This window comes from Amblyomma maculatum, chromosome 1 (assembly GCF_055883805.1).
Source record: "Amblyomma maculatum isolate TAMU_Amacu chromosome 1, ASM5588380v1, whole genome shotgun sequence".
NCBI classification, from domain to species: Eukaryota; Metazoa; Arthropoda; class Arachnida; order Ixodida; family Ixodidae; genus Amblyomma; species Amblyomma maculatum.
The window spans coordinates 179,848,790-179,872,201 of record NC_139344.1 but is presented as its reverse complement, the minus strand read 5'-3'; the positions used below and the strand labels follow the sequence as shown (position 1 = coordinate 179,872,201).

The 23,412-nt window shown below is 42.7% G+C and overlaps 1 protein-coding gene across 3 annotated transcripts in view; it reads right to left on the bottom strand.

Moving 5' to 3' along the window:
• The window catches only part of LOC146205019 (protein arginine N-methyltransferase 7-like), a 166,473-nt gene that overhangs the window by 82,429 nt on the left and 60,632 nt on the right, over nucleotides 1-23,412 (bottom strand). For all 3 annotated transcript variants that reach the window (XM_084589689.1, XM_084589690.1, XM_084589688.1), the window contains exons 9-11: nucleotides 18,830-18,954; nucleotides 13,529-13,655; nucleotides 2,073-2,156 (exon numbers count right to left, since the gene is read on the bottom strand). In XM_084589689.1, coding sequence (XP_084445815.1) covers nucleotides 2,073-2,156; nucleotides 13,529-13,655; nucleotides 18,830-18,954 — 336 coding nt within the window. The remainder of the gene's footprint in view (nucleotides 1-2,072; nucleotides 2,157-13,528; nucleotides 13,656-18,829; nucleotides 18,955-23,412) is intronic.

Sequence of the window (23,412 nt, the reverse complement as noted above, 5' to 3'; positions counted from 1 at the left end):
CCATGAGGGAAAGCCTACAGCGCGTAGGGAAAAAAAAAACTGTCTACAAACGTGGAAAGAAGGCGGTCTGGACCGTTCAGAAAGTAAGAGGAAGTTAAAGTGCGGCGAGAGATCGGGCAGGGAAGAAATAGTCAAGCATTCGCATCACTGCGCAGCACGAAGCAGCGGTGGAAAGGACTGGAGGCACGGTGTGTGCAGTTTTGCAGCGCTTGACTGCCGCGTGCGTTTCTCATCTATATTGCCTCTTAAATGGCAGAAACAGTGGAAGATGACGCAATGTTCATGCAAGGCTTTGGTTTTCACATGAAATCAAACTTGGTTTTATTCGCACGTTGCCTTCATGCTAAAGAGGTACTTCCACAAGCTGCAAACAAAAACCTTATAACTGAATCAATTGCACGAAGAGACAATATACCCCTGCCACAAGGCACGAAAAATGATATTAAGCACCTAATGCCTGAAGTGTTAATGTCATTCACATGGTGCCACACTCGCGAAAAATAATGGCATTCCTCCTAATGCCATTCGCAATGTAATGAGTTCGCCACAGCTCATTCGACCTGCGTTCGACGATGAAATGAATACTCTCGTGCCCAGCGCTTATGCCAGTCAGCGTACATTTTACACATAAAAAATTATATATTAACTAAAAACTGGCACATTCGTAATACATAGTTTAAATCAGCATCTATACAAGTAACTGCTTTCAACTTTGTTGAAACACTGCAACCTGCAACCGCAACCGCACAGGCGCCACTTTGTTTACAGTCTGTATTTGGCCATACATACTGCCCTTACTAGCTAGTACTGCTAGTACTAGTCCTCGGTTTGCTAAAACCATTTGCTAAAAAAAATACCTTTATTCTTATATTTTTCTAACACTGAAAACAATTACAACGAATAAAAAAGTGTTATATCCTTTGCTAAATATTTATAACTTTAGATCATCATCAAAAAGTTAAATGGCATTAGATCTCGGTGCATTAGGTGCCTTAGGTGCCTAATGTCATTTTTCGTGCTTGTGTGGCAGTTTCAGGATCATGCTGTCCCAGCCACTGATATAGTAAAGATTTTTGCCGGTCCCAGTGACTTTACTATAAAGGAGTTCTACTGTAATCAGTAAGGGTCCGATTGATGTATTCATCATACCGGTCATCTAACTGCCACTCATTCAAAGGTGCAAACAGATCAAACTAGAACAACATAAAAAGCTACCTATAACAACTAGAAACTTAGGAACAGGACAATACCATTCAGGGAACTGCCTAGTGTTCATAAGCTTTTGCCTTTCTTTACTTGGTATCTTGTAAGTGCAGACCTCTACATTTAGCTAACAGGCAGCAATGCAGTAAGTGGATTTCTTTGCAGGACACATCTTTCACACATAATAAATTCAATGTGACTTCATAATCCCTTTAGCACACATATACAAGACAACACATTGTGCTGAATTTGTTACTTCTCCAATGCTCCAACACGCTCCTCTAGCCGTTACACCAACATGTTGCGTTACTTCTCCAATGCTCCGATGCACCCATCCAGCCACCATAGCACGGGGCTGAAAGCCCAAGCGGAATGCTTGTACAAGTATGTCATTCCCACACATCTGTGAGCCAGCTCCGCAGGTCTGTAGGCTGCCAACTACGGTTCTAAGCTGGTTGTGAGAGGCAGGCACTGGTGCAGTCTGCAAAGTGCCTGAATGTGTGTAAACGACAATGGGAAGCTCTGCAGTAGAGGGATAACAATCTGGCAGTGTTTTGTGCACCATTCATTCTATAGTGTACTTTCTAAGGTTATATACCACATAATGGACTTGCCATAATTGAGAATTATCCTTGGCATTTACCCAAACACTGTGCACCCCCCCAAAAATGTTACACATGTCACACTCATTTGTGAAGACTGCTGCTGCGAGAAAAATACCTCGTACTATATACCTTATTACATGAATTCAAACTTAGGCTGAAAGCACCACATCCGATTCTATGCAAACAATAATATAACAGTGTGTGCGCACAGACTGCGTTATGCATTACAGTGCCCCTTTAATGAGACAAGAACATTCCACCTACCATTTTAGCTCCCAACTTTAAAGCCATGAGAGGTAGCATGCTGAAACTTCCAATGTACAAGCAAACAGACTCTGGAGTTATGGCCTGAAAATGAAGCATACCATCAATTAAATAAATTGCAATTCCCCCTAAAGCAACTCCGAGTGAAGCACTATAATATATGACACACTACCGTATTTGCTCGCATAATGCTCGCACTTGCGTAATGCTCGCACCCCCAACATTGGGCATCAAAAATCGGAATTTTCTTTTTCCCCGCATAATCATCGCACCACCAATATTACCACCACGAGAGTCGTCTGCAAGTAGTAACAAGCACCATCTTTGGAGCGCTACTGAACCTAGCTGGCCTCGTTGTGTGCCCGTGCTACCAGACGGCAATAGCCCGCTTGGGTAGATCATCATCATCGGTTATGCTACACGTTTTTTTCTCTCTTTTTTTTAACCTCCATGATGCTCGTACTCGTCGCCATTTTGCGAGGTGTCTCCGCGTCTCGTTGTCACTGTTCCTTCGTTTCGTCCGTGTTGCTTGCTTTGTTCCACCGTCTACAGTGTTCTTGGTGCCGCATCGCGGTGAAGCGGTACGCTAGTTACATTGCTGCTTTTAGGCTGAAAGCTTTCGAGTACGGGCTACAGCATAGCAACCGTGCTGCCAGCATGCACTTTGATGTCAACGATTTCTGCGTAGTGCGCTACTGGAGACAGCGATTGCTGTGCCGATACGAACTCAGATCAAGTCTCTGATTGAGAGTAGAACTATGTGGTCTGCTGTGAGCATTATACCACGGAACGCGGGGAGTAATGATGAGGCTATGTGCGGTAAATAAAGTGCTTTAGCAATTTGTGCTTTTGGTGACCCTGTACTTATATAACAGGGGTAAGTTATGCTTGAAAGTAATGCTTTGGTTATATTTACAATAGCTGACCTAAGAATTCGCACCTATTTAAATTTGCTTTTAGTGCTCCAAAATTTTCCCCACATAATTATCGCATCCCCCTCTTGGCATTAATTTTCCGCGAAAAAAAGTGCGAGCATTATGCGAGTAAATACGGTAATTATTTTCTGCACCGAAATACAGTCGAAACCCGCAATAACGAAATCGCCGGGGACAGCAAAAAAAATTGCTTTCGAGAGAATTTCGTTGCCGCGAAAATGAGACAGAAAAGATAGAAAACAGCCCGCAAAAAGAAAATTTATTGCCAAAAGTCAGTCAGCTTAGTTTGCCCAGCCTTGCCTTGCAGCAACTTCATGGTTCTATTCTCACACTGCAAGAAGTGATCCATTGCCACGTCGTCGTCGTGTGTGCCTAAGAACGACCGGATCGTGTCAAAGGCGTCCAACACATTCCTCGGGTTCGGGTTTATCGTCTCTCCATGTTGTGGACCTTGGTCCTCGGTGTCGTCAGTTTCGCACACGCTGCTGATGATAGCCTCATCAGTCATTTCTTCATGGACAACTACGTCGTCATCAGCGCGAACGAAATTATCGACACTGAGGCCATCTGGAACAACATAGGTGTCGACAGCACAAAGTGCACCCCATGCGTTGGCCGGCGATTGTGGCACTGCACTGGCAGCACAGTCATCGTGAAGTGTCTCTTCAAGCACGCTTTCATTTTTCGACTCGTCCACGCATGATGTCTGCTGGGTGGGGGCGAAGCCCGCATGCTTGAAACAGTGCTCAATCACGGTCGGAGGCGTCGCAAGCCATGCAGCGGCCAGCATCTCAAGCGCCATGAACAAGTCCACGTCGGTGGGGCGCTTGTGATGGAGGTTAAGAATGAGACGCTGAATTAGCCTCTCTTTGTAGGCGCACTTCACACTTCGTATGACGCCTTGGACGAGTGGCTGCACAACAGAAGTGCACCCGGGCGGAAAAAAAAAACAAGCGCACGTTTGTGAGCTCCATATCAACATGATGGTGGCTAGCACTGGCTCAAGTTGGCTAAAGTTTTTAAAGTTGTTCCGGCTGCAAGGTTGCCAGGCGCCAATGCTCTCGCTGTAGCCACGCAAGCGCGCTATTGCAGTTTGCTCAATTTGAGTGCTTTTTTGACGCTGTTATTCATAATATGGGAGACAGTATGCGGATCGACGCTGCAGCAAATTTTGTTATCGTGGGATTGCGGTACAAAAATGTTTCGTTACCGAGAGATACGAAATACATTGGCCCCTATGGGCATTTGCCGGGATCTCGGAAATATTTCGTTGCGGCGAGAATTTCGTATTCTCGAGATTTCGCTATCGCGGGTTTCGACTGTATGACTAATGAATATTCAGCAGGCTTATCTAGAACACTCCAGCTGACTGCAGGGTAAAAAGAAAACATATTTTAGGAGGTACAAGGTTTCACAGCCAATGTTATGAAACCCAGTACAAATAAAAAGGCAGCTGCTAAGTGCTTTGCTTCATTTTCTCCACAGTGAATAATAGATTGAGCATTCTAGACAGGCTTGCTCATGACTGTACATTCACATAAAACATACGTATGCATCACTGTGACATCTTGGTAATCACCATTGCTAAAGCATTCTACAAAAAACATACCACAACCACCAAAGCAGCTTATACTGGGCATAACATACCACCCTTACAGTCTCTATTTAAGCACTAGTACAGAAAAAAAAGAATGAGAATACTAGTCAGCAAGTATGCAGGAAACCGAAATTGGGATATAAATTCATTAGAAAGGTAGAGTACTCAAAAAACATAAAGGGAAACAGGGAAGGAATCCTCCTACAATATTGTGAAGGGTTGTAAAGATCATCATTGCTGAAAATGATCAGCTTTCCATAAAGAGAAACACTCCCATCTTTAGACACAACAAGGAGCCATCAAACAGAATCTCCCAGTTCTGCATCAACCAAGGCCAGTTATCTTGCAGAAGGAGAAACCTGTAGCTTTGAAAATGTAAATCCCCAACTTCAAGAATGGATGGCAACACGTGTCAGAACTTGCCATGGGCCATCATTGCTATTCAGTCACACCTGCCCTTAAGAGACAACTGTTTTCCACAGCTTTTGGAAAAGCAGTCTGCTTACCATCAAACATAGACTAGCAATCGTCAACAAAGTATTTTAATGAGAGAAACAGAAGGCTCCCAGCATAAAAGCAGAGCTAAAACACCTACAGAAGACAGATGTACACGAATCCACAGTCCCTGATACTGAACCAAAGGCAAAACATTGGTGCAGAAAGGCACTCATTCAAAATAACCATATTTATGTCTATATATTTAGTCTTCAATGCATCTAGTAGTACCACAGATGATTTTCTATCAAATCAAATGTGAAAAGACAATTAAGATTACATTTCTGTTACACATGACAGAATAAGTAATAGCTCTCTCTGGATCTTGAACTCACCACACCCTAAGGAAGAAAAGCGTAGTAATTTCATCCTGCACTAAAGCATGTTAACTGCACTAATTATTGCTTGAGCTATGCCCACCGATTACAGACATATGAAATGTTACACACCTGCAAAAGCTCCTAACACTTTGCCAATCCTGCCCCACTAACTTAAAACTGTTGGACAGTCATCCCACATGAATGCTTTCTCTGTTCACAAAGCACTCTCTCCTCACTTTGTTCATTTGGTCCAGAAATTTCGGTCATGCTACTTAGACTAAAGGCTACATGGCATAGAAGCTGTCTAAATTTTACCACCATGCATAGGCACACTAGTGGCATGAGCGATTCATGGAAGCTGTTTGTTGCCCATCACTGTTTCTGCAGGAAGTGGGACTAACTGCAACAAGGGAAGAAGACTTCTCCAAATGGCTCACTGACAACGATAAGAGCAGGAGTCTTCTCCGGTTCATTACGGAAAATAATTTACATGGGTTTTTATAATATGCCTTAAGGCAAGCCTGCATTAAAAAAAAAAAAAACTCCATTATGTATATCAGACTTTTATGTATTAAAATAAAAGGGGCCCAATGCAGCAGCACACAAAACACAGCTGAGAAAGAATATGCACGATTTATGCGCGCAATGTAAGAAGGCTGCGGCTGTCATAACAAGGCCCACTGTTCCTCTCTCTTACCGATGTCTGTCATAAATTACGTTACGCAGTGTTAATTTTACACAGTTTCCCTTCAAATTTTTTACACCAGCTAAGCTTCGAAGACTGCAGTCTCGCATCAGCATAGCAAGAGCTTCATAGCGCACAAGTAGAGACCTGCTTATTGTTTTGAAGAATGGCAAGTAGGCCATATAAACCGTATAAACCGTGTAGGCCATTTTGTGACGGAACTTCTTTACACTGCAGAGTTTCGTGATTGTGGGTGTAGCGCAAGCAGGAAAGGCTTTCCTGCCACACAATGCCTGCCTATCATTGCCCCAATGAGGAAGAAGGCCTTTCCCAGAAGAGCAATGAATCCTGCCCTTTGCCAGCTACGATCTGTCTATAGACAAGCATCATGTTTGCAAACAAAGGTGGCGCTGCGATCGGCAGCGACTTGGGCGTAGGCAAAAATGCAGCGTGCCTACACTGCGCCAAGCGACGCTGTCTTCGAAACCAGTTCGCGAGTGCGGATATTCTGAAGCAAAAGCTTCACTTCTGCGCAGATATAGTTTGGTTTATGCCTGGAGAGTAGTTCAGCACGTTATCAGCAGATTACTGCTGGAATTACCCGGCTAAGAGCTGCATGGGCTTCCTTCTCCATGACCTCAACAGCGCGCAGCTATGGTGGGCGGGACTGATTACGTTAAATGAAAACGAGAAAGCGCGATGTACAAGAAAAACTAATAATCAACACTGTTCAACTCTAGGGCCTATTGCTAGCGCATGAAAGGAGGAAAAAGATCTGAATGACTGGAAGTGTTTTCATATGACGACTCTTTTGATGGACTTCTGCTGCTCCAAGCACATAAGTCACTCTAAGAACAAAATTACCGACAACTATAGGGAACTAGAAATCATATTTCTAGCTCACTGTACCTGCAACTTAACTGTCAGAATTTCATTGAATGAGAACTCAATCTTTTTGTTCTTTGTAACATTTGCCTATAGTGTGCAGCCAAGTTGTTCTATTCACATCTGTTTCATAGTATGTAGACGCATTAGGGTCATTCACAGGTTAATATTGTGAAAAACACTCACAAAAAAAAATTAATAAATGCGGCTCACAAATGAAAGATGCAGCTCACAATATATATATGAAGGCTTTTAAGAATACTCTTTTATTCTCTTTGCTCTACAGCAGGTACATCAGGTACATCATCTACAGCAGGTACATGAGCGCAAATGCAACGTTATCCACGATCGCTTGCAGCAAAATTTAGGAGATCTGCTGACCTTTTTAATATACTTGGAAAATTTTTATTCAAATGTGCGTCATCTTATTCTGCTCATTTTGCACCCCTCATAGCAGACTCAACTTAAATATACTCTATACGCCATATATACCATACTTGTTGGTATATATGGTATATATATGGTATATATATGGTATATATATAGTTGGTATATATACCATACACCAACTAAACTCCATATGCCATATATACCATACTTAAATATCCTGCTCGATCAGAGCTAGGCGATACGTGGATATTTAATTCGTTCGTCAGGTTCTTTTCAAAACAAAACTTAATAATCGGAGATATAATGTTGCGCGACTTTGCCGGAATCCTAACAATGTTTACTCGCTTTCTAGGACCGGTGATGAAGTGTCACTCGTTGAAACTCGCGAAAGTGGAAACAGAGAAAAGCTAGTTCACAGTCCAGGTCCTTTCAGCAATATCAGGCCAGAGTGACCACTCAAGGTATATAAATGCAGCTACCTCCACAGCAGCTATTGTGTTTTTTTCTATACAAACATATACAAGGGCAATACTGCAGCAGAATGGGATGTCACAGCGCAGCTTTCCCACCTTCGATTAAGATCATAGGCACAAGGAATCATCATCATCATCAGCCTGACTATACCCACTGCAGGGCGAAGGCCTCTCCCCTATTTCTCCACTTAACCCGGTTCTGTGCTAGCTGCATCCACTTGACCCCTGCGAACTTCTTAACCTCATCCGCCCACCTAACTTTCTGCCGCCCCCTGCTATGCTCTCCTTCCCATGGAATCCAATTTGTTACCCTAAGTGAACATCGTTTATTCTCTCTTCATACTACATGTCTTGCCCATGCCCATTTCTTCTTCTTGATTTCCACTAGAATGTCATTAATCGAGTTATTTCTCTGACCCACTCTGCACATTTCCTATCTCTTAATGTTACCCCTACTATTTTTTGTTCCATGGCCCTCTGCATTGTCCTCAACTTAAGCAGAACTCTCTTGGTTAGCCTCCACGTTTCAGCCCCATAGGTGAGTACAGGTAAGATGCAACTGTTGTATACTTTCCTCTTGAGTGATACCGGTAAGCTGCTAGTCATAATCTGCGAGTGCTTGCAAATGCGCTCCATCCCAATCTTATTTTTCTTGTTATTTCCTTTTCATGGTCCGGATCTAAGGTTACTACCTGTCCTAAGTAGACATAATCGCCTACTACTTCCAGTACTTCGCTACATAATGTAAACTGCTGTTCCTTCCCCAGGCTGTTGAACATTACCTTAGTCTTCTGCATATTGATTTTCAAGCCTACCTTTCTACTTTTCCTGTCTAGCTCATCAATCATTATTTGCAGTTCATCCCCAGAGTTTCTTAGCTAGGCAATGTCATCAGCAAATCGCAGATTACTGAGGTATTCTCCATCTACCCTTATCCCTAACTGCTCCCACAAGGAATATTGCGTCAAAACTTCCTATGACTTGATAGTATATACAGCAAAACATGCACGAGTTACAGGTGTTTGCTGCTGCGTTATTCGTCGTGCAGCCGAAAAGCAACCAGAAAAATTAAAAGTTTCAAACGAACTGATCAAGTTTCAATGCAGAAGTGAAACTCGCGTTAGCCGCGAAGGCAATCTGTCGCCGAAGGGTCTACTTGTCGTGCTTAATGCCGCTGCCCTTAGCTCTCATCTTTATCCGACCGCAAGAGACATGTGGAAACAAGTGCCATTTTTGTTTTTTTTGTGCCTCACGGCGCAACCAACCGCACCACAGCTTGCAGAATATCGGTAATTATGCTCGAAAACACAGCAAGCGCCGCGCATCTAATGCAGATGATGCGAGCTTTTGCCTATACCCCCGAAAGTCACTGCTGTCACCAGCGCCGCCGCATCTCCACTGACGTCACGGGCTGACACTTGTCTATAGACCATTTTACAAATAGCAGTTTGCCTTGCACACAACACATGGCACTGCCACCAGCCATTTCAGGCCTCTGAGTTGTGAACCACTGCCTGCGCCGCATGTCAAGTGCCTTGTAGGCAGGTAGCTAGCAGTGGGAAGTTGGCATGTGGTCTCGTCATGTGTTGTACTCTCTCAGCGTGCAATGCAGAGTCGGTGAATAAAATAAGGAAAAATATGGCATCAGGCTCGGCGAGCAGCTTGGGTTACAACACAAAGAACTAGCCTTGCTAGGGCTTGTTTTCTCATTTCTTGATGCAGTCATCACAAGCAGGCACTAGGTCTTGTTTTGGGGTCACGCTACAATTCCTAAAGCAGCGCACAATGTAGGTGTACAGTGCACAGTGCAGTTGCACAGTGCACCTAGGCAGGCAACAATGGTGTACAAGACGAAGGCAGTCACATCGTGTTGTAACCACTCCAGCAAAACCATCCCGTTTCCTAGCAAATCCTAAACAGTGCAGTCCACTTATAACGATACTGAGAAAACCTGAAAATCCGATCATTATAAGCAACTATTGTTATATCTGGACCGGCAAAAAAAAAAAGCAAAAAAAAAAGCACACCTACGTATTTTACCATACATGTAGGTTTGCCTACTTACGATGGGTAAATCAGGTTGAACAACACTAATTATCGTAAAGAGCACTGAACAATTTATTACAGTATACATCAATTGCGATAAAATAACTTAAGCATACATAAAGAAGTCGGAAATTTGCGCTCGCTTGAGCAGCAGCTGAAGCTTGACAATCACTGTGAGCATCGCTTCCAGTAGAGTGTACGCTGGCGGCAGTCATTTTTGCGTGCACGAAACCGATTAGCGACTGGATGAACTGAAGGACATCCCCAGCAATGATGATCGTTAAAATCGTAGAGTGCGAATTTCTGTATTTTTTCACGAGGCTTCCAACCTTGAAACCCTGCCAAACATCCCGATAAATCTGCTGTTTCATCTCGTGAGCTATTACGCCGTCTGTCAATGTGGTTGCTGCCATCTTCCACGGGTGCAGAATTGACGATGGCGATGACGATACGGCCGCAGCAGCACCCTTTGCGCGGCTGCAGTTGCGATGATGATAGTGCTCATTTTGCATATGTCGAGTTTTCACGCCATTCTCTTCTTGATATTTTATCTTTTATTGAATATTCAATCAAAATTTCGTGGTAAACACCTACCAGGCGGCGATAAAGCTATCGTTGTATCCAATGTATCGGCGATAATACATAGGGCCAATGGGAAAAATGAGAAATCGCAAGAATTTGATCGTTATAAGCAATATATTGCTTAAGTGGACTGCATTGTAATGACCTCAATCCAAGGTGAGCGGGAAGGATTTTTGCCAGGGCCCTTTTAGCACACCTATTAGAGAAGCGGGGTGCACTGCCGCCTTCCCACCTTCCTTATTGTGCAGCGGCTTTTCGGCCTGCGACTGCATGTCAGGTTGAGCTTTTAGTTTCGAACCTCACAAAACAGTATGGCGACTAAAGGGGCGGGGGGGGGGGGGGGGGGGGGGGCTACAGGGTTGCCAGACAGGAGCCTCCAGCCACTCGCCAAATATGACAGCAAACAGTGTCTACGCGAGCAAACAGTGTCTACGCCTTTCTTATTGTGCAGCAGCTTTTGGGCCTGCAACTGCATGTCAGTTTGAGCTTCTAGTTTCGAACCTCACAAAACAGTATGGCGACTAGGGGGGTTACAGGTTTGCCAGGCAAGGGCCTCCAGCTACTCGCCAAATGGCGTGAATCTGTGCTCTCAACAGTAGGGTCCTCTGAGCAGCGTCACATGGTGACAAATGGCGAAAATATTGTCAAAACAAATAAGAGTATGTTTAAAGCCAGCTGTTCCCATCGCTTCTGTGGCGCAAATGGACTAATACTATACCACTCAAAACACGAGTTCAAATCCCCTGAGTTAAATTTTTTTCTAACTTTTTTTAACTTCACAAATTTCAAATAGATTGCTAACATCTGTCCTGGAGTGAGTTCCCCTTTAGGTTGCATAATGTGATGTTTCTGATACTTAACAGCCACAAAACCAGCTGTGAACACAGCCAGGTGACGGTATGGCAATGGTTAAACCATGCTGTTACCTTCACCGTAATTATTTCCTGCCTTCAGTGAGAGTACTTTACCCTTAGGTTGCGTTCAAAGATACCTGTCAGCAACAATCGCCGCTTCACTCGCTGAGAGAAAACCAGTCAGGAGAAAGAAGTTTGGGACCCTACCATTGAGAGAAAGGAATTAAGCCACCAAATACAGTCGAACCTTGATATAACAAAGTCCTACTTGCAGCTGAAAATTGTTAAATTGCGAATTTCATTGCGTCGAGGTTGCTATGTTTTAGCTGCCCAAATGAAGTACTAACAGCTTTGTGGAACACTGCTGGGAGCTTGTAAATTATGAATACAGGAAATAAGCAAGAAATTCAAGCAATAATAGCGCTAACAAGATCACCAGATGTTATTTTGTATATCAGGAGCACATAATAAGTGATAGCAAACGGACGGGAACACAATTTTTCTTCGCGTGCACAAAGAGTGTGTGCAGTGCCTAGTACTAAAAGCCGCCGCCAGATGTTGCCACTGGTATCATCATCATCACCCAACGTTTGCAAATGGAGACGAGAGCCACTAGAGAAGCTGTCGTATTATACTGAACTGAATTGGTTGTATATCTGCAACACCCACGCCGGTGCGGCTACCTTGGGTGCGGCACTCTTTTGTGCAGGCTTCACGTACGCATACCATATTTACTTGCATAAAAACCCTCCTCCCACTTTTGCAACCGAGAACTGAGAAGGAAGACGCTAGGCGTTAGCGCATCTTTCCATTTCCCGCCATCACAGACCAGTGTATTTCTTGGCAGAGCGCCAAGGTGCTGCGCAGAGAGAACATCACGGTGCGTGGTGAGTCTTGGCGTTGGCTTTAGTGGTGGGATGAGAAGAGGGGGAGGGTGAATTTGGCAGAGTGCCAGCAGTCTTGAGAGGAGCGTTTGCGGTGGCTTGCTTGGCCTGTCTCGTTTTGCACAATGCTGGTTTTCAGTATGTTCGCTTTATCACGCAGCGATTGGGGTGAGCGCCTTCCGCTATCACAAAATCAAATCATTGGAACGTGTGATAGCAGCAAGCGGCTTTAGAAGCTAATGATGCTAAAAGCCGGCATCATGATCGCGGCTGAATGCATGCTTTCTTTGATGATTGATTGCTAGGATGGACGACTCGTAAAAGAAAAAAAAGAAAATGTCAACTCTTCCCGCTTATTGAACCCTCCTCTCAAACTCTCGATTTTTCTTGGAAAAAAAAAAAGAAGTAGGTTCATTATGCGAGTAAATACGGTTAACACTTCGTCGTTCTGATCGTTCTGATCGGCCAGTGACGTCATGGCTTCCACACCGCGGCTTTCGCTCACAGATCTCTGACTGCCGGCAAAATTGGCACCTAAAAGGGCTGTCATTATCATTTTGTTTCGCTCACAGATCCCAGACGGCTGGCAAAATTGGCACCTAAAAGGGCAGATATAAAATGCGGTGTATCAGGGCTGAAGTTTTAGTTCTCATTCAAATGTCAAGGTGGCTGCTAGCAGAAGCATGCAATGTGAAAGGACTTCATTAAATCGAAAGCGCAGCATAAAATTACTTCATTAAATCACAAAAACAAACCTAGTTATCAATAAGGCAGAGATTGGGAAATATAATAAATCGTGAATTTCATTACAATGAGGTTCATTATATCGAGGTTCGACTGTATGATAGTGAACAGGGTCCGTGCCTTCGGGGCTGACTCATTTCTGAACCTTTTTTCCTGTCTTGCATGTTTCCACAAGTACAGAACGTTTGCAAAATGCTATGCCAAGCAAAAGGCACAAACAACAAACTCTACCTGATGACTAGTTTCAGCACCGTCAGATCTGCACATACGATCCAGTTGTCAATCTACAGAGCAGTCTGAGTGATGCATAAAAAGTCCGCTTCAAGAAACCTTTCAATACAATAGTTCTGCACACTGTCGCAGAATCTGAATGGCACTTGAGTGCCACGCATATTACACTCAAAAGAAGCAACGTTTCGAAACAAAATGCATGGTAATTGCCACACCCAGATTGAGATTAGTTATGCAATGACCCATGCAACAAGAAGAAATTCATGGCACGATACTAAAGGACAAAACCATAATATAAAACTGACAACCCAGAGGTACCGAAATGCTTTACATACCTTTCGCAGTGCCGCCGTGTACTTGGCATTCCTGGACTCATCATTAAGCATAGCTATCCTTGAACGGCTCAGCGCCACATGAAGGCTACAAGTACAATGTGGGACTGCAGGTGCTTCAGTGGTGAGGCTGCAAAGGAGTGTTGGCAGTATGTGTTGCATAAAACAAACATGTTTGGCACAGACACAATAAGACAGCCCTAAGCCACTAGACAACGCAGCAACGTTAATCTGGTCACCGCTTGCATACCCTAGAAAATTTTATTCCTGCTGCCAATAAAAGCAACTTGTAGAAAGAAATGCCTTCCTCAACATATAAAGACACAGCCAAGGGAATTGAGGCCATAGGTGTGGAATTTTGGTGACACTCAATTCACTTTTCTATACCACACTTGTCCTATTAATTTTCAATGTGCTTATTTTCAAATACTAAGAATAGAAGCCGCTACTACACCCAAGGAAGCATGCAAAAACTATAGGCATACCGATTTAAGGGGACAATGAGGAATGCCTGTCTAAGCAAAAATTGATTCTATGGTTCTTTTGGGTACACTGACATTTGTCTGGTAGCAAAAAGGTGCACTTATTATGGCCAAAACTGTACTTGACAACTTTCCTGCCAGTCTGCTCAGACTCGTTATGTTCCCATCAAAGACGACTTTGTGGCAACTGATGTGAGGTGCACCTTACCCAAAAGACTCTCTTGATGCACCATAACTTACTTTAGAAATTGGCCAGTGATGGCGATGCCTGCATTTCATTTTTGGTCTTTTTCTAGGTTGCAAATATAGTAGGATCCCATTTAGACAAACTCAATAAACATAAGTACTTTGATGAGATAGCAAGGCCAGACATGTGGCTGGTTTCCCATAATTAAGAATTTGGTTAAAATGCAGCAACTGCCAACCAAAGTTATGCAACATTCTTTTGCACACCATCATGGAGCACAGGGAAGCTGTCTTGTGGGAGCCTGCTTTTTCTGGAGAGGAAGTTGTGCTGGAGATTGGTTGATGCCGGTAACGTGCACCGCCTCCCGCAGACTAAAACATGCATATGTGTAAAGTGCACCCACTTGTTGACAGGGACTGCCCAAAGTATTGCAACACGCATTATCACGGAGCAAGACGGTCGGATATCAGCGCTACGTGCAATGCCTGCCCATGGAATGGGTAACAGCTACACCACAGATGGAGTGGGAAAGAGAGAGGCACAAGGCTACACTGCTCGGGACATTCAAAGTGCTTGGTGAAAATAAAAATCAGAGGAAAAAAAGGACTACCTGCTGTGGGATACAGTGAAAAAAATACAGTTTTTTTAAATACCAAAACAATAGCTGGTTTACTATTTTCTTAAGCACAAGAATATCAGCCGGTTTCATGCTCTCTGCAGTCAACTCACTTCATGCGCAGTGCAATAAAGGTGCTATTTGTTATTATGCTCCTTCTAGCAGACTATTTTGCTCATTGTTCTAGTGTAAGTGCACATATCGGCCACACCTAGCATGCTCACATTTTTTTTAAAGTGCACTTCAAGATGAACTTCTGATAAGGTGAACAAATTTTGTTAGTTTTAAGGAAGTCTCTCATAGCGTCACTGCGGTAAGAATTTGGTTTGAGAAGGCCACCCTCAATTTCTTCTGACAGTTTTTCATCATTGATGAAAAACCAGATGGGCTTCTTATAACAAAGCAGTCATTCATCTGGCAAATAACAAGCAGCATTATGTAATTTCACAGTGACAGAGTACTGCTCCAAATGGGACATAAATGCTGGTTTCAGAAATAAAAATATTATCACTGTAAATGCAAACATTTACAGCAGCAAAAGCCTTGCGTCTGTTGTGCATTCCTTGTAAGGCATAATAGATAATGTCAACAAAGCATGCACAAAAACATGGCAAAAAAAAAAAGAGGTCTTAATAAGCATGAGCGTAAGCCCCAATATCAAACAGACTGAGTAAAAGTTATTACCAAATGCTTTTTCACTAAATAAAAATGCATTTTGAATAAACTGAAAGCTTCAGTTATTAGTTCAGATTATCACAAGTCTACCACAGACGTTTCAAGAGAGTTTTTCGTTCTTTTCTTCCTGCATGCCTTTATACACCAATATTCTTGGCATACAGGCAAGCGCAGATGGTAATGAACAGGCCCAACTGGTGATACCATGCCGGGTGTAAATTCAGGCTGCCTGTAGTCCAATTGCTGCTGTGCAGCAGCAAGTAGAGAAGTGCACATACAGAACGCCCAACATGCTATCTCTCATCGATCAGCAAACTCTTCACTAGAGAAAGAACTGGTCTATCTGGGCTAGCAGTGTCCAGCGCAGTCGGCCCAAAAAAAGAGACAGTTCTCTTCAGCTCTTTTCAAGACACATCTAAGATGCGACGCGCGCGCTGCCTCTTGAGAGCATGACTGCAACATATACTTGCGTGCGCGGCTCACTGTTATGCTCTCACCTCTCCATCTAGCCACCATCAAGACTCAAAGAGCATAACTGATGATGATGATGATGATACACCCAAGCACACTATCACCCCCTGGTAGCGTGCGCATACAACTAGGCCAGGTAGTTTCAGTAGCACTCCAAAGATGCCACTTGCTACTCCTAGCAGACGACTCTCACGGTGTTAATTTTGGTGGTGCGATGATAATGCTAGAAAAAAAAAACAATTTTGAATTTTTGACAGCCAATGTGGGGGGAGCGAGCATTATGTAATGCGAGCAAATATGGTATAACCAAATATGGGGCAACTTAAGGCAGTTACTACACAATATGTTAACCCTCACTACCAATAAAAAAGAAACAAAATGAGGAGGCATCTACTTCAGTAGATGCCTCTTGAGAGAACATAAAGAACAGGCTGACAAAAAGCTCAAATTGTGGTAACACTTGAAAGAAAATCTATTCTCTTAACACAAAAGGAAGTGATAATGAGGTCTGTCTGCCCAGTCAGCGTTTTGAACAGTGATCTCATACATGAAAAGGGTTGCATACGTGCATATACTAGTAATTACTTTGCATTCCCTCAAGCGATTTATTCAACTATATTTCACAGCCCACAATATGTAAATATTAAACCATCCTCGCAACCAGTGGAACTACATTTCTTCAATGAACACAACTTTACGAGTTGAATTCATGACTGAACAGATCGCTTTCCAAGAGACGAAAAGCAAAAGGGCTCGCTTACGTCCCAAAGCAACTCAGCCTATGAAGGACGCCGTAATGGAGGGCTCCACAACACCTCAACACCCTAGTGTTCTTTGATGTGCACCGAGGCCACACAGACAACAGCGAATCAAAAGCCAGCAATCAGCCTTTGATGTCCTCGAGGCCCGCAATCTCAGGCCTGGGCCTGGTGAAACAACTCTTGTCCCCGCTGGTCCCGGCTCGGCTTTCGGACAGGCCCGATGCTTTCGTCAGCTTCTACAGGCTTCTTCCCATAAGTTCCACCGCTCGGTCTCCAACACAAGCTAACAGTAAAGCTTGCAAAACTGAATATGGCAAAAAGCGAAAATGGCTGCTTTCCAAGCCAGTCTTTATCAGCAAACTAATTTTTTTTTGTAAGTTACAGATTTTGGTGTGATTATTTGAACTATTTTTCAAATGCTAATGAGCAAAAAAAAAAAAAAAGAAAATTCCTTAGTGCCCGAATCAAATTCAATTGTAATGGTGCACACGTCAAATTATTGCTTTACTTTTCTGGAGGAGTGACACTGAAAATGAATTTAAAAAGCTCACTGTAGAGCAGTTGTAGTAAAAGTAATAGCAATAATATTTACAAATAACTGCAGCTTGCAACAGAGCTGAAATAGTTTTATTTTGTTTACTTCTACTTTTCCACTAGGATACCTTTTTCTTGATATCTATTAGAAGCACTGAAATTCTGTATGAAATAGTAACAACTGCTTTACACCAGTGGAGCTAAAACAATGCGCTTCCAACAAAACCTAGATTTATTATGTTTACCTTTTCCGATGGAATAAAATTGCCACATATGAGTGAACTTGCTTTAATCAGAACAATTCAAATACACCTAGGCTATTCATTCTAGTTCCAGTTGCGTAAATGACATTGCTTAATATCTGCAAAAAAGTTTGTTCGCTTGTGCCTTATAGTGCCCGAGAAAAAGGTACACAAACCTCCAAAAATGTTTTGAGAAAAACAGCAATAGAGCACCTGAAAACTATTTTCTTCACAAATTTCTTAGGCTGTAGTCTTTTCCCTTGTCAGCACTGCTATACCCTTTCTCTTTGTACCTTCCGTGTTCTCTTTTCCCTTTCATTTCAGATCCCACCTTGCTAAGTTTGGTTTATCAGGTTTAAAGTTTGAAGCAACTCATGCTACAAGAAACACCGTAGTGGAGGGCTCCGGAAATTTTGACCACCTAGGGTTCTTACACATGCACTGACATCGGACAGCACCCATTTCCTCCATCAAAAAGCAGCTGCCATGACAGGGATTCGATCCCGCATCCTTGGGTACAGCAGTTAGGCATCCCAACCCCTGCGCCATCAGAGCGGAGTAGATCACAGCTTGAAATGATTCTTTTGAATGTTAGTGTCAACACACACAGAGGTTGAGACGTGGCCCCTAATTGCTTCAGCACTCTCACTCATACTATATTTCCATCATTAAAGCTTGGAATAGCATCGACAACTGTTTCAACAGTTTTGAGAATTGAAAAAGTACGGCACCTTGCATAAATTGATTGCTTTAGCGTCTCATTTATGTTCTGGGTTGTGCCATGAAGGCAGCTTGAAAGCACTGTGGGATCTGCAAAGTCACGTTATGTGCATCAGAGTGCGCTGAAAAATCTCTAGTGACTGGAAAATGTACTATGAAGAAGGCCCGATTTCAAATTGAAACCAAAAACCCAAGTTTCTCATTAAAAACTTCATAGCAGTGAACTTCTGCAAGTATCTGGAACAAAGAGACTACGTCGAGGCGCACCTTCTTTTCTGGTCGATGTGAGAAAGAAGGAAAAATGCATTTTGGAGGTCGCAAATACCCATGTGTAATATATTTTTTTAAGATAAAAAAATTCTCTATCAGAACATCTCAAAATTGAAGTTTTGACGTCTCGCCCAACATCAAGTAAATACTTAATGTTGGGTGAGACTTCGTTTTGTCCAAACTTCCATGTCAACGTATGTCAATGCAAGAGGCCTGAAAAGTATTTGAAGAATTAGCTTCGTGATACCTCTCCCACTGGCTTGAAATAAAGCTCAGTACCATTCTACTAGACCACAGGTGCAAATATGGTACCCTGTTTAGTAAATCTCAGCATAAACTTACTTACCTGAGGGATGTGGAAAACCACAAGCTGTACTCATCTCGGCCTGCAACCACATACAGTTCCTGTCCTTCAACAACATCCACTTGAACAGGCGGGTAGTAAACCGCTTGCATCCAGTGGTCACGCCACTGCAATTATAGTGGAGGGCCAAATTTAGAGGACACGTGCAATGAAAATGTCAAAAAATATGAGACCACAAAATGCCGTAATTGTTTAGTGAAATAAGAATGAAAGTTAAATGAGCACAAACATGAAATTACAAAGACAAACAAAAGATATTATATTCAGTATCGGCTGGTAAGCAGCCTTGGCACCTCTGACACAAATCACATCAAAACACAGTGATGCAGGACCTGGAAAGTTATGTGCCAGGGTTGTGAGTAAATGAACCCCTCACATCAGAAGTTTTCAAGCACATATGGTCACCAATGTCTGCAACAGGCTGAATGTGAGGTCAACTAAGAGCTGCATCCCAGTACTGATCAGAACCAAATTTTGCAAGGCAAAGACTTCATTCATCATCATTATCATCAGCCTGATTATACCCGCTGCAGGGCGAAGGCCTCTCCCATATTTCTCCACTTAACCCGGTTCTGTGCTAGCTGCATCCACTTGACCCCTGCGAACTTCTGCTTCTTAATCTCATCCGCCCACATAACTTTCTGCCGCCCCCTGCTACGCTTTCCTTCCCTTGGAATCCAGTTTGTTATCCTCAGCGACCATCGGTTATCCTCTCTTCGCACTACATGTCCTGCCCATGTCCATTTCTTCTTCTTAATTTCCGCTAAAATGTCGGTAACTTGAGTTATTTCTCTAACCCACTCTGCACGCTTTCTATCTCTTAATGTTACCCCTACCATTTTTCGTTCCATAGCCCTCTGGGTTGTCCTCAACTTAAGTAGAACTCTCTTGGTTAGCCTCCACGTTTCAGCGCCATAGGTGAGTACAGGCAAGATGTAACTGTTGTATACTTTCCTCTTGAGCGATACCAGTAAGCTGCTAGTCATAATCTGCGAGTGCTTGCCAAATGCGCTCCATCCCAATCTTATTCTTCTTGTTATTTCCTTTTCATGGTCCGGATCTGCGGTTACTACCTGTCCTAAATAGACATACTCGCCTACTACTTCCAGTATTTCGCTACCTAATGTAAACTGCTGTTCCTTTCCGAGGCTGTTGAACATTACCTTAGTCTTCTGCATATTGATTTTCAAGCCTACCTTTCTACTTTTTCTGTCTAGGTCATCAATCATTATTTGCAGTCCATCCCCCGAGTTGCTTAGCAAGGCAATGTCATCAGCAAATCGCAGATTACTGAGGTATTCTCCATCCACCCTTATCCCTAACTGCTCCCATTCCAAGTCTCTGAATACTTCCTCTAAACAAGCTGTGAATAGTACTGGGGAGATTGTGTCTCCTTGCCTAACACCTTTCTTTATGGGAATTTTGTTACTTTCTTTATGCAGAACTATGGTTGCTGTGCAGCCACTATATATATCTTCCAGCACTTTCACGTACGGCTCGTCTACCCCCTGATTTCGCAATGCCTGCATCACCGCCGAGATTTCAACTGAGTCAAATGCTTTTTCGTAATCAATGAATGCTATGTATAAGGGCTGGTTATACTCCGAGCATTTTTCTATCACCTGATTGATGGTATGGATATGATCGATAGTAGAGTACCGTTTCCGAAACCCTGCTTGATCCTTTGCTTGATTGCAGTCTAAGGTTGTCCTGATTCTATTAGCGATTACCTTAGTAAATACCTTATACGTAACAGACAGTAAGTAAGTAAGGCAAAGACTTAGGTGGGCAGAAACTTGTGTCCACAGCCCTTCAACTCCTGACGTACCTCAAAAAAGAAAAAACTGTGGGCTCATCAAAATGAAGCTAGAAGATATACTATTCAATAATATGCATTTCAGGTGAAAACTTAGGCAATAATGTGAAATTTATTTCTTAAAATGAAACGTTGGTAAAAGGTATGGTAACTATTTATGACCTTAGGCCTATAATGCTGAAAAAAATTTTTTCGAAATGCAGGATTACTATACAAATTTTACGTTTTACTACATAAATCTATTGAAAGTTTTAGTACTTTAACTGACAAAAACCTTAAGATGAAAAAAAAAAAAAAAATGCTTGCTGCCTCACAAAAAGGCGCTTCATTTAGGGCGTTGCAAAAGCTACTTTTCCTCCAAATATTTTAATCAGACAATTTTGAATAACAGCAGCATCTATTAACAACAACATTCTTCTCAATGATGCACATTTAAAGAACAAATGTGGAACTGCAAAACACAAGAATAATTAATTATAAACAGGAAAGATGGGTACATATGACAGCAAAATTTGAGAAATAAGAGTATAAAATAAAATATTGATTAATATGTATTTTCTGTGAAAGTCACATAAAAAAAATAAAGAGCAGCATTAATATGTTTTCAGTTACAAAAGAATAACTTCATTAATCAGGCAAATGTGTCGCGTCATGAAACAGCTCACCTCAATGTTAAAAATTATATGTACAGACATCCCAACAAGGAAAGAATATGAATAAATGGGCGCAAAGGAAAACAGAGACAGAGAAAACACGGGACATGCGCCTACAGTTGTCCGTGTTTTCTCTCTGCATCCAAATCTCCCTACTGTTGAAGCAAAGAAGAGCAGTAAAATGCTTCATGGATATTAACTTGAGAAGAAATGTACCAGAAAGCAAGCTGGCACTCCATTAACAGAAATGCACTCGTAGAAGCTCGACAACAATTTAAGAAAGCGTAACTGGGCGACAAACTTTTGCACTTGCAACCTTTTTGATGAAACCGTTTTTTTTTTTTCCAGGCTGTTCTCAATGGATTAGCATTCAGACATACTTATTCATGCAGACTGAAATCTCTTCTGCCACTGTTGCAAAAAAGGAGCTAAACAACATCATTACATCTCATCCGTCTGCTTCAATGCGTGGGTTGGCCCTTTGGGTTGACTGCATAGTGCTATGCGGTCAGGAGGGCGGCTCGAGCAGAATGGCTATACCAAATATAAGCCAAATAGTGAAGACTGACAGCAAACAACAACATGGCACTGCAAACATCCTTAATATATATTTAGTAGCCAAAAAAATTAATACAGCAATAGCAGACAAAAAACAATTCTCCCTTGTGGATAGCAGTTATGTTCTGGACTGCTCTCTTATGGTTTGGTTTGGTTTCGTTTGGTTTAGGGGGTTTAACGTCTCAAAGTGGCTCAGGCTCTGAGAGAAGCTGCAGTGGAGGGCTCCGGAAACTTTAACCAATTGAGGCTCTCTAACATGCACGACATCGCACAGTCAACATTCACAGGTAAGCTTTATCTTAAAATAACTCCTGAACAGAGCAGGGGCAGGCTGCGTAGTCCGCCGTTGGTGCAAAAGTCAGCCAGTTCTGATGAAGCGTTCTATCGCAGCAGACTGCATTCATTTCGGAAAATTCAGGCAAATTCTAATGTTAATTACTTACCCAAAACAAGTAGACAACTGCAAACTATCCCGTGGTTAGCATTTGGAGCCCAATAGTCCAATAGTTTGTACAGGAGAATTTCAAAGAGCCCCAATAGACTGTCAAAAATATGGGTACGCCAAACTCCAGTTACGGGATTTCAGAGCAGCGTCTGGGCTTTACGGGGCCAGCAGCAAGTTAAACATAGGTTAAAGGGACAGAACACTGGCCAAAACATGTTATGAGATTATGGTGGAGATGAAAAGACCTTGCCTCATATAGTACAGATCGAGCACTACAATATCAAAGAAAAGAGGCTTTACAATTTTAATTTGCCATTTAAAATCTGCCATTTAAAATCACATAAAAACAATTGAGGCACTATCTAGCGGAGAAACCCTATTACTTTAGGTGTAGTACCCCACGTGACTAGATGTCATCAAAATATCACCGATTTTCGTAAGTGCACACTGTTTTTTTTTCTTCTAGGAATGCTTGTCATAATTTATTATATTTTGCGCTCTCTACAGTGCGTCCTTAAATAAAAACCACCCCTCTTTTCGCACCGCGAGAGACATGTTTTCTGGTTTTGCCACTGGATGGTGCCACAGTGTTTGGAATGATTCTCCGTTGCGCGAAACTATCGCCCCAGCCGACAGAGGACACCACACTACCGCGCGCACTGGGTTTCGAATTGGCCGAACGCGGACAGCACAGTGGCGCCATCCGCACGACGAAAGCCCGGCTTCGTATGTGGTGGACAATAGTTAGACGCTGATAGTGTTCATAGCAGCTCTACCCTGTCCGCTCTCATTTCTCTTTTTTTTTTTTTGCTTTTCTCTCAGCTTTTTAGTTTCTCTATTTCACCCGGCTAGGGCACATTACTGAGCCCACTCGATACAAAGGGTGCAGCCACAAATCATCATCATCATCATTCTGTGAACGAACCGATAATAGTGCCCTCAAGAACTTTCGTCGACAAGGGGTGCATTATTGTGCCATAACAGCCTCGAGTGTGAAACTGAAAAGGACATTACTCTAAGCAAGAAAATGTCTAATTACTGTCTGGCGAGTGAAATTTATATTTGTTTTCGGTAAGTCTTTTTTGTCGACCAC